The 16,264-nt window shown below is 39.7% G+C and overlaps 2 protein-coding genes across 2 annotated transcripts; both read right to left on the bottom strand.

The window, feature by feature from the left end:
* Positions 1–4,464: 4,464 nt before the first annotated feature.
* On the bottom strand, positions 4,465–5,754 carry LOC133734268 (cyclin-dependent kinases regulatory subunit 1). The gene is made up of 3 exons (XM_062161894.1): positions 5,534–5,754; positions 5,351–5,411; positions 4,465–4,885 (listed from the first exon to the last, which is right to left on the bottom strand). The coding sequence occupies exons 1-3, from the start codon at positions 5,584–5,586 to the stop codon at positions 4,742–4,744; spliced, it is 258 nt and encodes an 85-aa protein (XP_062017878.1). The 5' UTR covers positions 5,587–5,754; the 3' UTR covers positions 4,465–4,741.
* Positions 5,755–6,303: 549 nt separating this feature from the next.
* LOC133730101 (uncharacterized) lies at positions 6,304–14,192 on the bottom strand. Its single transcript, XM_062157772.1, has 18 exons — positions 12,629–14,192; positions 12,452–12,538; positions 12,154–12,355; positions 11,938–12,064; positions 11,204–11,422; positions 10,974–11,055; positions 10,832–10,891; positions 10,701–10,753; positions 10,212–10,378; positions 8,727–8,937; positions 8,486–8,543; positions 8,334–8,390; positions 7,969–8,214; positions 7,475–7,539; positions 7,317–7,373; positions 7,137–7,230; positions 6,913–7,053; positions 6,304–6,808 (listed from the first exon to the last, which is right to left on the bottom strand). The coding sequence occupies exons 1-18, from the start codon at positions 13,907–13,909 to the stop codon at positions 6,683–6,685; spliced, it is 3,333 nt and encodes a 1,110-aa protein (XP_062013756.1). The 5' UTR covers positions 13,910–14,192; the 3' UTR covers positions 6,304–6,682.
* Positions 14,193–16,264: the final 2,072 nt, after the last annotated feature.

A 16,264-nucleotide genomic window follows, 5' to 3' on the forward strand; every position in this document is an offset into this window, starting at 1 on the left:
ATATTATCTTGATGATTTATGTTTTGACAGGAAGTTGCAGGGGCATTATGCACCATCACAATATGTGAGCTTCTCTGCCTTTTGATACATTAATTTGACTTTTAAAAAAGTTGAAACCGTGTGTTATTATAAGTATCATGATGCCATCAACTACTAAAAAGGTAATATGGCTAGAGTCATACCTTCTAAGAAAAGTTGGAAGTACTGCATAAGCCTTGATGAAGTTTTTACATCTCAAAAACTAAATTTGAATGACAAAGAGGAAAGAATACCTTAGTAGAATGCATAACACCCAAGATTTCCCAAAAGATACACTAACAAGGACATGATCCCACGAAAGTGATAGCCTTGTCAGTCCAAAGTCCAAACACATTCTATTGCTATGAAGATCAGGAACTTGTACAAACAATCTGTAAATTGTTCTAATGAAATCCTTCTTAACTGTATTTCTAAGCTTAAACAGAAAATGTATACAAAAGGATAATAGCACAGAGGCAGCAAGGAGATCATGATTATCAAAAGTGAACACTCCCTCTTAGAACCGGGAAAACTGTCGGTGAAGCAAACCCTGTTTCTCAACCCTCTGTCGTGAACTCGTGATACATGAGTTGAAAATCAGAGATCTGCCAAAACATGTTTGCATTTAGGAAATCAAACACCTCATGCAGATTGCAGAGTTATGCATGGAAGAAGTTTCTCGATGTAGAAGATCAGGAGAAGTTGGCGCTAGTGTATAGTGCTGAAATCGAAGCAACTCAGATGGTACATGCTTGTCAAATCATCAAGCAATACCCTAATGGTTAGTTCACTAGGAGTTAAGTACCAACACTGCCCTCATAGTACCATATTATTGCAAGGTTGGTTTTGATTCGGGTGGTAAAAGAACTTGGAAGAACTAAAGGAGATGTGGAGCAAGTTGGAAATATGACATTAGGGCTTGGGAGGCACTTTTGTTGGAAAGGATGCGTGAAGGACTGGTTTACTATTTCTTCATTAATGGACAACGAACAATTGCTCTGGGATGTTGCAACGGATTGATGGACATGTACTGATACGCGAAAGATTTTAAGCATGAGCAGACGATTAGTTCGCATGGTATTGTACTGGCTCTCCTATGCTAGAATTTTGCTTCCTGTACCGGCAGGACGCATAATAATCTATGTGGCTGGTCCAAAAGTCTTCTTCTAATACTTTTTTTTTTTTTTTTGAGAAAAGGGCGGTGCGGCAGCCCTCAAGCCTTGATAGCCTTGATTAAAGAAATTGTCGAATACAAGGGGGGGGGGGACATTGAGCCTAAACCCCTGATTACAATAAGTAGAACATTCTGAAATACTATCCTGAGTCTCTACTAAATGCTTGTACTCAACAAAGCACCAACTAGCAAAGAGCGCTCTACTGGCGATTCTATTTGCTTTAACTGCTTTAACGCAGCGGTGACACAACGGAAAGATAACTTGATCTGCAACCCGAGTGCAGCAAAGCATAACTACCAAACGCACAGCTTTCCCATCATGATGCCACTGGACACTACATCCAGTGACACTTAATTTCACTCTGCTCCTAAGAGGCAGCGACCATTTGCAAGTGCAAGGAACTCGCCGCCTACCAAGAGCAAAACAGGCACACAAGGTGCAAAGACTGGCACACAGGCCACTGCCTCCTACCGGAACACGGTTGGAGGTTATTACAGACAAAGCAACAACTGAAGAAAGACAAACAAAAAAGCAATAAACTGTTACCAACAACCACCAGCAAGGCCCAAATGCAAAAGCCCGGCCCAACCACCACTGCATCCCGGGCTCTAGCGCCGCCAGCCAAACTCGCTGCCACCGCCCTCCAGCATCACCACGCCTCCGCCCAGAATCACCGCCATGAGAACGAGGTCTCAGCCGCCGTACGGATCCCAGATGCCAAAGAACCGCCACAACTCGCCGGCGGTAAGTTCCAACCCAGCGCTGCACCATGGCTGCCTTCCTCCCCAATCCCAGAAGAGCAGATCGAGACCGATCAGCCCGCTCCGAGATCGAGCCACCCTTCTCCAGCCCTGGAACACGCCATTGCCTCCTCCCAGATCGCCGATTTGGTGCCGCCAGAACCCACCGCCCAACAACTCCATCAGAAAATTTGGACGGCGAACCCATCACCACAACACCTTCGCACCGACAGAGCCAACTCTAGGAAGACACCCTCTCGGACACACAAGGCCCCCAGTAACTCTTATTGAAAGAAAGAGAAAAACGTAAACAAACGAGAAAGGAAACAGAGATTCGGGACAGAGCCCGAAGGAGGAGGCCTCCCCCAACCCTCAAGCAACCCGATCTAGATCCGGAAGGATCAAGAGCCGAGCAAGAGGGGAGGGGGGAACTGGTCTCAGATCTGTTTTCTCTCTCTAGCTTTTAGAGAGAGACGCTCTTCTGAATGTCTTCTTCTACTACTTCGTCTTAGGAACCTTGTTAGAACCAACCGGTCTACCTCTCTTCTTCTTCACAGGCTCAGATTGGACAATGATTCCTTAAGCAGATTCAGCTGAACACAAGTCAGAGCCATGGCTCTCCTTTTCACCTTTGTCATCAAAAGAGAAAAGCAACTTGTATCCCAGGTTCTCTTGGACCCTAAAGGACGTCTCCAAGACCCAAATGCGGCGAAAATGGTCATGGATCTGAACCTCCTTGTGGATCTTGCCAATATAGTAAAATTGAGAGATTTCTTTTGCAGGACCTCCTGCCATACGTCAAGATACCAACTGGCTTCTCTCTTTCAGCCAAAGACAGCGTCAATGGAGGCCATTGTAAAGAGAGGAGAAGGGATGGTGATTTGGTGGCGGTTTGATGGTAGGATTCTCGTGAAGAGAAGAATAGGAGCATTGTAATAGGGTTATCAGGAATCTTCTGGTCGCTTTAACATCAATCTGAGTATCAGACCCCGAACCGGTATCTCTACCCATAATATCTCAAATTAACTTTCCTTTCACCTCTAAGTATCTTTGGATGGTTGGGTGCCTGGGTTCTTTTTCCTATTAAACCATGAAAGTGTGTTGGACAAAAATGTTACTTTTCATATTACCCATGAACGTGTGGTCTGCGTTATTGCCTAGAAAAGATCAAAAATATACTCCTAGCTGAGCTAATATGTGGTTCTCACAAAACTGCTACTAAGTAGTAAATACAAATGTTGTCTCATACAGACGACAGAAGCATAATGTTAAAGAGTATTGCAAGCAAATAATTAGACCGGTATTAACACAAATCTAATACAGGATGCAACTGTAATACTAATGATCTACAGCAATGAGCTTAAGAAAATAAAAAAGAAAAAGAAAACTGGCTCAACGACTGAAATCTTCTCCATGGATCAGATTTTCTTCCAACAATTAGAGAATCATCTATTCCTACTGTCAATCAAATAAGGACAATATCATCTGCCTATCATTAACCAACTGACAGAAGTCCCAAAGCAAACTCACTCACGTCTCTTGGTCAGAAACATTAGCCACCAAAGCAGTACATAATTCATAATTCATTAATTCTTGTTATGAAATTAGGCCAGAATCAACAAACAAACAGCCACAGAAGGCAATAATAAAGCCACAACAGAACAAAATTCACACAAGAAAAGCAGAATCAGAACATTTGCCAGAGGTGAAGCATAATGGGTGGGAACACCAATTAGGAATCTAAGACTGAACTATACAGATTACAGAACATCCACTAGATGCAGCGACATAAGCAAGACAAATAATAACCTCACTAAACAATACCCAGTCAAATTCATCAACACCAGAGATTACATAGTAAAACACCACAGTTTACAATAATTAGCAATCACTAAGCTTTGCAATTATCCAAAGCAGACTTCTACATGAGTGCCAGGAACCAAATGTCCAAACTTTTAAACAAAAAATAAACCTCTTTTATCTAAGGTCTTCACAAGAAAAGCCAATTAAACCAAATAACTGACCAAAGCCTTGCAATAATTAATAATCACTAAGGCTTGCAATTCTCCAAAGGAGACTTCTACACGAGTGCCAGGAACCAAACATCCAAACTTTTATACAAAAAATAAACCTCTTTTATCTAACTTTTGAGTTATACAAGGTCTTCACATGAAAAGCCAATTAAACAAAATAACTGACCAAAGCCCACTAAATTTTGGGATCAAAAATTTGGATAACAAAACCTGTGTCTAAGTCCTTTTTCTTTCACTTCTGATGCGTCAATCAAAAATAACTCAGACAATCAAACATAACTCAGACAACCCGCAAAGAAAACTCTCACTCCTAGTTTTTCACTTTGCCCTGGTTTTCACATCACTAGCAAACTCACTCCTAAAGTATTCTGCCTGTTGTGAGTATCAACCACTAAAAAGACAAGATTCAAATCACAACCACTACTTGGTCAGAAATTTTAACAATCACACAAATCATACATCATTCTAGTTCTAAAGCAAGAAACTGAACATTATCAATTGAATCCACAGAAGAAAAGCAGTACATTGACCATAGATAAACTAGAGGATACCAGTACGATGACATAAATTCACCAACACCACAGCTTACATAGTAACACACCAGAATTTACGGTAGTTGGAAGTCACTAAAGACTTGCAATTCTCCAAAGGAGAGAATTACAGTACATGTGTGCCAGGACACAAACATCATCCAAATTACTTTTAAACATATAATAACCTCTCCTTATCTAGCATTTCAGTTATAGAGATTACATGGTCTGCTCCATCACAACAATCACTTTGAAAGCACAGCCTGGTTCTCCTGCTGCTGCTGATAGTTCAATGGCCTCCTGAAGAGCATGATGTGTGGCTCAGGGCGATGAATTGCATAGTGGACCCAACCACGGCTCTGCTGAACCCCAATAGCACGCCATTCATTCTAAAAACACAACACAACACAAAAATGTGGGTTAATAACTATATTTCAGGGACTAGGATTCCAACATCAACAGACCACATTGCAGTTAAACGTTAATGACTACTTGTGCATCAAGAACATGGTACATGATCATAATGTCACTATCTTATTCCTCTTTCAATTTCGACATAAACCAAACAACACGACAAGTTAAAAAGAAAAAAGGCGAAAAACACCAATTGGGGATCAAAGAGTGATAGCCAAACATAAAACCCACTAGATGCAGTGACGTAAACACTAAATTGACGCATTCACCCAGTTAAATATCCAATTGGGGTTTGTATGATAACACATTTAAATAACAAGATTTCAGTGATTAAATCCCTTTCCACAGCAACCAAACACAAATATTGTTCCAAATAACAACAAAAACAGACCCGCGATCACAATACAAATTCAAAAAAAAGGTAAGCCCTAGAAACCTACCTCAGAAAGAAGCCGATTCTTTGGAAGTAGTTTGGACACTTCTGAAGGAAGAACCACATGCCTGTAGTGCAAACATTTTAGGTTAATCCAAACATTAAAAAAAAAAAAAATGGAAAAGAAAAGAAATGAAGAAGAAGAGATGGAAAGTGAAAATGAAAATGAAAATGAGGGGGGTTGGGTTACCTGTACTCGTAAGTATCATCGAAGTATTTCTCAGAATACTGGATCTGACCCATCTTTCTCACTTGTCACTTCTCAATCCCCAAAATCTCAACCGCTTTTCCCAATTTTCTCACTTCGATCTGCGCAAACAAACCCTCTTCTTTCAAAAACCCAATCGAAATCGATAGTGCGATCAAAACCCAAAACACGAATTAGAGCAGGGAGAGAGAAAGTAGAGAAAGCCCATACATACCTCACATAGAGAGCCACAGAGTCACAAGAGCGTGAGAGGGGTTTTTATATAATAGGGTTGAGACTTGAGAGTGAATAGAGGGAACTTCTACCAGGGGGTAAACTGTAAATTCGCTTTCCTAAAATGTGCCTTTTTTGCTCATTTATTTCTTCTTTTCGTAATTTGGAAAAATAAAAAGCAAATGCGTCGGTCATTTGAATTTCAAATTTTTGAATTTATCCCGCTCCTTTTTTCGCAATTGGTTTTATTTATTTTAGGGGGACACGTCATTAGCTCCATAACGGTAAGATTGTTTCAAACTTTTATTATTATGATAACGAGCACCGAGCCAATCGCAATTCTCCTCGTAAAGTTCTTGATTGGCTTTGTTCACATGCAATCACCCCTCTAGTTTTTGCAACGGTACAATTTGAATAATCTGCTTCATTTGCAAGAAGTTCATAAATCCGGAACTCACATGATCATTTTAGTCTAGTTTATGATTAGTTTATAAAGCGGATGATAAAACTGAATCGAAACGCAGCAAGAAAGATAACAATTCCATAATCACCACATTCAAAGTGTGTTCTTCTTTAATTAATGCGAATGCAAGTTTGAAAGTACAAAGAAAAACCAAACCAAAGCTACAAAAATGGAATCCCGTGCCCAGAAACAGAGACATCAGAGCCAACTTCTCCATACACTTGCTCCCCAACTTTCTATATTCGAGTTTTGATAGTGTCTTCGGAACTTACTCCCCCATTTTCTGTGGATTCAATATCTCTCATATATAGGTCGACCAAAAAAGAAAACCTAACCTGCCAGTATAGTTAAGCTATATCTTCTGCTTTTCTGTACACCAAGAAACATGGGAGCCCTGTACATTCTGTGGGATAGGCTCTACAAAATATTAGCTTCTCCATCTCAAAACAACTAAACTACGATGATTCAACCTTCGCCTTACTCTCCTGTGAACCAGGTACTCTGCGCTTGGGGACTGACTTCTGCAGCACTGATGTCCCATGGAAAATCAGTATTGGGTAACGTTTCCTGTACTCGTGTATCTGCAACAGTGCATGGTGCAAATGTGAATAAAAATACTTGAATTAATAATTATACCAAAAAAAAAAAAAAACATAGGGGGTACGAAGTTCAACAGTTTACACACCTCACTTTGGTTTAGATTCTGAAAACCAAATTTTTTTGTCCATATGGATGCTGCCTTATCAGCAGCAGGCAGCAGAAGAATTTTCACGTTTAGAAATGCAAGAAGCCTCTCAATACATGAAAATAAGGTCTGAAAGTAACCCTGCAGAAGTCAAGGAAAAAAAAAATGGTCACAATCCGACATTCCACACATCGACACAGGGTAGACAGCAGTACTAAACTAACCTGTCCTTGGCAATCAGCACTTGTTGCCACTAGAGGAAGCTCTGCCACATCTGTCCCATAGATACGAAACATAGCAGCTGACACAACCGATTCGCTGCATAATAAGCAATACATGTCAAATAAAACAAGTTACCTTATCATATACATAAGGTTGCTAAAAGAGTCGGAAATGATCCTCACTTGAGTGTAACTATTGCACAGTACATCCCAGCAAAATCTTGAGTCTTTATGGCCCCTCTGCATATTCAGTTGATATAATACGTCAAAATCAATTAAAAAAGGATGACAATAAGTAACTGCTAAAGATGGCCAATGAAAAAGAGAACACAGTGGCTCACCCATAAAGCATTTCCCTAATGAAGTCGAGGCCTGATTCCTTATCAACAATAGGAGCAAATTGATCCTACAGCACAGAAAAAGAAATGAAAAAAAAAAAAAAAAGTTAATTTGCCTCAAAATGTAATCCCCAATTGACAGAAAGTCATAATTGTAGTATCAGAAGGTCAATGGTGCTAAATATAGACAAAGGGCCGGGGAGCATGAAATATTAAGGACATATGACTGTTAGATAATCAGTGGACACCTGGGAGCATGAAATATTAAGGACACATGATTGTTAGATAATCAGTGGAGACCTTGTCCCCTATTTTATAGATAAATTTAAGGACACATGTGGTCATACATTAACAGAACTAAATTTAACAAATAACATTCCTAAAAGCAAACTTAGAATGGTTCACTATGGCTCGAGGGTATAGCTTGGTAAAAGATGGGTGATGTTACAAAAGACGTAGATATTCTTAACAGAGTAACAAATTATGACTTTACTCACATGAAATATGGCAAGAGCCTTGGAAAGCAACTGTAAACTTTCATCATCATTAGACATTTTCCCACTAAGCACCCTCCATTTTATATCAAGACCCCCCTTTGCTGGACCTTTTTCATTCTTTTTCTTCCTAACAACATTCAGGAGGGACTCTGGAAGCTTCTGTTGCCCATGAACTACCAACTTCTGCAAAGCTGAATGAACCCTGAGACAATCTGGATGACAGAACCACTTCTCTTTTGGAACTTCCTGGAGAGGAAATGTTTGTACATTTACATTTAGATAAATTGACCAGCCAAAAAGAGAGCATAACAACAATAATACAGAAAACTGCTGTGCAAAATACAAACAGAGGATGACTGATGCACCTTCAAATCTACAATTCCTTTTTCCTTCAAACAGCCGACATGAAATTCCCTTTCACACTGAAGAGTAAGGAAAAATATCATTTGGAGAAGCAAAAATTTAAATACTTCAAAGTCAATTAGGAAGGTCACAGATCAGTAGGCAATCATAGTACCTGATCGCATAAAATAACTGTCCCAGGACCAAAACCCTCGTTTTTGAACTCATGGCCTCTGCAGACATCAAAATCAATTTTACATGTTTGTGTAAACGCAAGAAATTTAAGCAAATCATGATAAAATATATATCATCAAAAGATATGGAAATCAGTAATTGCTCAACGGAAAATATTATTGTAGATGACAATAAACAGACATAAGATCATTGAAGGATAGGAGACTAAAACAAGATGCAACCTGCACAGTGCACATCCACCAAACTTTTCATCGCAAGCTGTGACAATACGAATGCATCGGTTGGTTATTTGTTTTATAGGATCAACTCCTGCAACCCTTCCAGCTGCAACAGCATTGACATTACGCTCTGCATCTATATCTCTATCGAACATAGTCTGGCAATGTTTACAGTACCAAGTACCATTAGGGACAGTTGGTAGAGAAAGGCACCCTGCAATTCGCATAAAAAAAAAAAGGCATAAAAATGTAATCAAGCACAAGAGATGTGGAAGTATATATATGCATGGCCATCTCTTTTCTTTTGTTCCTTTTGTGTCATAATTCTGACACTACTATAAAAACTAGTTTGGACAACAAATAAGTTAAGAGAAAACCAGATATAGATGAACATTGACAGATTTGACACCCACGAATTACACATGCAGTAATAAATAATAAAAAATAAAATATCAATAATCCGATTTTATCATTCGTTTCATTTAAAAAAAAAAAATACAGTTAACTGGACAAATTTCCATTTGCAGTTACTTGGACATATCAAATTGAAAAATTAAAGAAAAATAAAATAAATGCATTAAGAGGTGCAGGAAAATTCTGGTTAAATCATACAAACAAATTCTAAGAAACTCGACTCACAATCACCTATAGACTACAGAGTTGTGGAAGCTAACACAATGGGTTGGGCATGCACTTGCAAGACTGTATGCTGGTCCAGCACGCAATTGTACTGGAATTTGACTTGTATTACTCCGGCAAAATGGTTAGCTTTTGTATATGACTATATGGTTAACTATTCTTCAATTTGACTTGTGTTACTCCAGCAAAATGGCTAGCTTTTGTATATGACTATATGGTTAACTCATCTTCCCTGGCCAGGCCGCACTTCCCATTTTTTTCACACTTTTGAGGGAGGGGGTTGTGCACAGTGTCGTGGGATAAAAGGTGCGACCAGAAGTGCATTCAAATTCTACACTCACCAAATATCATTTATCTACTTTTTACAAAACTTGAAGGATGCAACTTTTCTCTTCTCTCAGCCCCCTCTGGCCATATCCTGATCTTTTATTTTTAAAAGCCATGGCACTGTCATAGCTTTGGCTTCTGCCACGGCAGACCAGTCAAGTACTCTTTACCTTTAGTATTCCAAGAATAAAACAGACGGACAGTTTTGGAATGTGTATACAGTGTGAAAAGAAGTGTGGTAATGTTTTAGGGAGGGATGTATTAAGTTATGAACAGTGTGATGGAACAAGCGGTGCAAGCAGAAGCAGATACAGCCCCTAACTTCGTTGGAATTTACCATATTCACATATGTAAATAAAACATTCAAAAAGAAATGGCAAAAGCTGCAAAGCATTGCCATGACCAGCGCTTTTATGGATGTCAATAGAAACATACTTCAGTATATAAACATATACTACACAAAATCTACACATGAAATTTGAGAAATATGTGTTCATGCAGCCAAATAACTACAAAACCAACCTGCATGAAAAACCCTTGGGCAACTATCACAGCATATGACCTTTCCTCCTTTTCTGCAGATGAAGCAAAGGTCATCACTGTCCTCGGTAGACAACCTCCGCTTTTTTGAAAGCTTTAATGCCAACTCGTGAAGAGATACCCCATTAGATATGAAAATGTTGTGGTAGCTGTCAAACAAAGCAAACCAAAGTTGAACTATAGTCTGGAAAGATAAAAACATAATATGAATAAAAAAAATTGCCCACATTCATCTTCCCACCCAAAAATGGGCCCACCCACGGTGGTCTTCCCAATTCAAAAGGTCATATGACATAGCTAGAATTAGTCAGTGCAGGACCAGTGTGTACATAAGATGATAAACTTTTTTAAGTTTATCGTTTAGAAAATGCAAGACCACAAACTTTTTCAAGTTATCGTTTTGCAATTGCAAGACCACAAACTTAAAAAATAAAAAATAAATAAAAAATAAAAATTTAACCAAGGACTCACGGTTTGCGACGTGATGAACAGCCAGCATGGGCTTCAAACTGCGAGGGACTGACCTGCACATTATGCAAGACAATCATATATCTGTTAATAATACCACCAACAATATTAGTCTCCATAAAAAGTAAAAGTACCTCTGTATTGCAGCAACTACACATGATGCCAGACCCCTTTTTATAGCCGACAGCCCGTCTCTGCAAGCAAAATACGATCAATCAAAACAAAATTCTACTTCAACTAGCCAAAAAAAACTACTTCACATGTTTTAATTGCAACCTGTCCACCCGAAACATAAACTACTTCAGTTCCATCCGGTAAGAAATTATCCTCAAAAACCAACTTGTGCATCCCGGTATCCCTAATGAAAAAATGACAGACAACAGGCAAAGTGAGTGCTCTAATTAGATCATAAAAAAATAAAAAAGGAACATTAAATGCTAAAATTTTCTTTAAAACCGATAAACATGAAACGAATAGAAAACAAGAGAGTGAGAGAGGATGAATACTTTCTGGTTACTCTTCCTCGACTCTTACTTGCTGACGACCTACTCTTCAGCACAGTATCAGGACACTTAGGAGAAGAATCAGGGCAATTTGAAATGGTACCGAGACACTTTGAAACAGTATCATGACACCTTGAAATGGCGTTAGGGCACTCTAGGACAATGTCAGGACACTCTGGAACGGTGTCAGGACAGTTTGCAACTGAAACCGGCTTGGGTAATCTGAAATATTTTCCAAATGCCCATCACTAATTAGTAATAACAACATCTAAACAAATAAATTATTAAAGACACTTGTTTGTGTTTATAGTTCATAGAAAAACAAAAACCCTGACTATACATCAAACAACCTGATAGACACATAAAGAGAGCATGACTGAAATTATTGCTACTTTGCTGGATGTACACTTCTGCATATCCATGAATGCAGTTTACAACAGATATTTCATAAACATAACTATGCAATCAAATGTGAAGAAAATAACAAGTATTGCCAAAAAGTCACTGTCATACTCGCAGCGCAAGTTTCTGTGAGACTCCATGTGTTATTGAAAAGCTTAATGAATTCAAAATACCATGTATAACAACCCAGATAACACAAAATTTTATTTTTATTTAAACGTATATTAAAATGCTAACTTTCTACCTCTCAAAGATACATTAAACTTTCATACAAGGCAGGACTTGTCAAACAATCAGATGACACATAACCAAATAAGCAGAGTTGCAAAGCTTACTCAGAACAATCGTTTGCAACTTCAGAAGGTTTTGCAGCTACAGATAACTTAGCTTGGGTCTCTTTCAAGTCCAAGCAGGAGCGACAAAGAAGCATTGCTGATCTAGTATCATCTTTGCAAATAGATCCTGCATTTGATTGTATATGAAAGGTTCACATGCAAAGGAAAAAAAGGAACATCCCAAGGCATTTATTTTCTTAAAGTGAAGGTAAGCACCTTTGCAATTGAGGCAGATGGTACACGTCTTTATAGATGAGCGACCAACAGCGAGCCGGACAGCTTCTTCCAAGGTTTCCAATGAAGAATTGCATGCAGTTAGGACATCCCGAAGGGTCTTCCCGTTCTCAAGATATATATACTCAGGAGGACGTTTATTTGCGCTTTCAGCATGCAACTCAAAAATAGCTGGTGAAACACCCTACAGAAATTCAATAAACCAATCTATCAAATCACTAGAGCAAGAGACAAATTTAAAATAAAAGTACAGAATAACACGGCATCATAAAATACTCACATCAGTTCCGTTGCATCGCTCACAGTGACACATTATAGCAGAACCAGTAATCACTCCTGTAAGCCCTTTCTCTGCAGTTTTTCTTCCCTAACAACAATAAAATTATAAAATTAAAGCAACATTAGTAATAATCATACACAGTGAAACATACAGCACCAACAATCGAAAAGGATGTACCTTTGATCCTTTAAGGTAAGTCACCCGCTGCCCCTCGAGAATACCAGTTTCAAGAAGCTCTAACAGTCTAAACTTTTTCACAGTCTTCCGCATTTTCGTCTCAACCTCAGCTGGTGCGCTTTTCTGGGAAACCGAATTGAAGTCTAGGGCTTCATTCTCTGTGTTCAATGTTGACCGAGTGAACCTCCTCTGCGGCTTTTCATTCGCCTCACATTCCACCTTATCACCCTTTTCAATCAAATCGAGGATTTCTAGTTTCACCAAAGGCTGTTCAGATTCACTCTTCTTCAATTCCTCCTGCCTAGGCTCATCTTCAGCCACAGAATCACCAACACTACCGGTATTGGGTTCATCATCAATAGCCATATCCACTACACCATTCTTCGTTTCATCTTCACTGACCTTCAAGATAGACTCAGCGACTTGGCTTTTAAGCTTCAATGCTGACCGAGTGTACCGCCTCTGCGGCGTTTCACTCACCTCACCTTCAACCGTATCACCCTTTTCAATCAAATTGAGGATTTCTAGTTTCACCAAAGGCTGTTCCTCCTGCTTAGGCTCATCTTCATTCACGGAATCACCACCGCAGCCGGTATCAATAGCCATATCCACTGCACCATTCTTCATTTCGTCTCCGCAGACCTTCTCTGTCAGCTTAGACTCAGCTACTTGGCTCTTCCGCCTCGATGCCGACCGAGTGTACCTCCTCAGCGGCTTTTCAATCACTTCTCCTTCCACCTTTTCACCATTTTCAATCGAATTGGGCTTTTCCGGTTCCACCTTTTCACCTTTTCCAATCGAATCGGGCTTTTCGGGCTCCTCCTTCTTCAACTGCTCCCGCTTAGCCTCATCTTCATTACCAACAGACCCAACGTTTTGCTCATTATCCATAGCCATCTCTACAACACCGTTCTTCAATTCGTCTTCGGTGACGACCTTGGACTCCGCCGCATGGCTTCTAGGCTCGTCGTCGCTCATTAGATCCACCACATCGCTCTTCGCATCTTCTTCGCTTATAGCCTCCACCAAATCCTCAACAACCTTCACATTCTCGCCACCACTCGCCGGTTTCTCCTCCTCGTCGTCCTTCTGCGGCTCGCTTTTCGCCTCCTTCTTCAATCTCTTACGGTTCACATTCACCAGAAGGGCGTTCCTGGCCCGGGTCCGGCCCAACGAACAGGAGACCTCCGCCTGAGCCAATGCGAAGGTCAATTCGCGCTTCAGCCCCGGCCGGACCCGAGACCGCACCACGAACTCGTCGGAACCCGTTCCGTTCGCCATGCACGCCGTCCAAAACCCTAGAAATTTCCCCCAATCTTCCCTCCCGGTTCAGATTTCGTTTAGGAAAAAAAAATTAAAAAAATAATAATAATAATAAGCAACCGATAAGGTGGGGTGGGTGTGTGTGGGAATGGGTTGGAATTAAAAATTGAATCTGGCGGAATTATCGAAATTAGGGTTTGTGCGGGAGAGAAATTTTGTGCTTTCCGATTTTGGAGGATAGAACAGGAATGCCAAGGTGTTTGCTTTGAAGAGGAGTTGTAGAAGACCGGGAGTCACACCAGGTATGAAAGAGAGAGGAGGAGGAGGAGGAATTTATTGCAATGACGGAAATACCCCTGTTACGACCATGCCCTGTGTTTTTTGGGATTTTGCTTGGTATTTATTTCCTTCAAAAATTCTCGAAAATTACTGTTTCCTTTTGTCATGAATTAAAATCATGTATCATTTTGATTAATTTTGAAAGTTAGATATCATTTTGTCCGAGGCAAGAAATTTATAACACTAAGGCTGTGTTTGTTTCACCGGACTATCACTCCCGACCTTAATTTCTACTAGAGTCCTGGACTCCTTTAACTTGGGTTATGCTATAATAAGCCATGAATCATGTTTGGCACTGTCTAGGACTAAGGAGCAGCAAGAAAGAACACAGAAGCAACTAATGAATCATATGCACAATCCTCACAATTCACAACAAAATTGGGTTTGTCTCAACAATAGAAGCAAGCAAATCAAACACAAATTGCAAAACCCTCTTCCATACCTGGAATTGAATTGGTTCTATCTCAAACTCTTCAATTCTTGCAGCCAATTTCTGGGCAAAACTCTTCAATTCTTCCTCAAACTCTTCAATTCTTCCTCCGGTTGCAAAACCCTCTTCAAACGTTCTGGGCATTCTCAATTTCTCTCGAAACCATCTAACCATTCGAATTCCTACTCAAATTCGCAAGACAGCCTTTGCTGGAACTCGTCCTTTGCTGGAAATCTGGATCGCAAGACGGAGGTCAGTTTCTAGTGTTTCAGCAACTCGTCCTTTGCTGGAAACCCACAAAGCATTGGTACCTCCATGAAATTGCAGAGAGAGAGAGAGAGAGAGAGAGAGCACCATCGAATAACCAGAAACCCAGACAATGAATCATATGCACAATCCTCACAATTCACAACAAAATTGGGTTTGTCTCAACAATAGAAGCAAGCAAATCAAACACAAATTGCAAAACCCTCTTCCATACCTGGAATTGAATTGGTTCTATCTCAAACTCTTCAATTCTTGCAGCCAATTTCTGGGCAAAACTCTTCAATTCTTCCTCAAACTCTTCAATTCTTCCTCCGGTTGCAAAACCCTCTTCAAACGTTCTGGGCATTCTCAATTTCTCTCGAAACCATCTAACCATTCGAATTCCTACTCAAATTCGCAAGACAGCCTTTGCTGGAACTCGTCCTTTGCTGGAAATCTGGATCGCAAGACGGAGGTCAGTTTCTAGTGTTTCAGCAACTCGTCCTTTGCTGGAAACCCACAAAGCATTGGTACCTCCATGAAATTGCAGAGAGAGAGAGAGAGAGAGAGAGAGAGCACCATCGAATAACCAGAAACCCAGACAATGATAAGAAATAAGGAATTGATGACAAGAAATTGAAAACCCAAAAGATCCAGATGCTCAGATGGAGAAGAATTTGCAGTAAAGAGGTGAGAATGACGAGGCGAGGTTGAAGCGAAGAAGGAAGCTGCCACAGTCCGATGAGTTTTGGTGTCACTCTGGAAGAAGGAGTTGACTCCGTTTTTGGGACTCTAGAGTCTCATTTAAATGAGTCCCGGGTCACACCAAACAAGGGATAATCCTTGTTATATTAGATAAGCCCATCCAATCCCATGTAACAAACATCACCTAATGGTGATAAAAACTCTTAAAAATTATTTCGTTTAAAAATATAAAAAATCAATGTAACCAAAAAAAAAAATATATATATATATATATATATATATATATATATATATATATATAAGAATGAAAGAGCGAAAAGGGTAGAAAAGACAAGACTCACTTGGGATAAAAATAATGTTTTTTTACATGTGAATCTCACTGTTGGTGCATTTTGACATTAAAGTGACTATTGATGTTGATATATAGCATAGAAGTGTGTACCATTGAGTTTGAGTGTCTGGTTTAAACTGGCTAATCAAATGTCAATGTGCTTTTTGAACTTGACCATAAAGTCCATGTTGTGAAGGGAAGAAGAGAGCGAAATAAATGAAGAAAGGGAAGAGAGAAAGTGCATTGTATCTAATCTGCTGCAGTTTACCTGTCAATTGACGCAACGGCCATGTGACAGACTATCACTATAGTCAGATTCTAT

This window comes from Rosa rugosa, chromosome 2 (genome assembly GCF_958449725.1).
Source record: "Rosa rugosa chromosome 2, drRosRugo1.1, whole genome shotgun sequence".
Lineage (NCBI taxonomy): Eukaryota > Viridiplantae > Streptophyta > Magnoliopsida > Rosales > Rosaceae > Rosa > Rosa rugosa.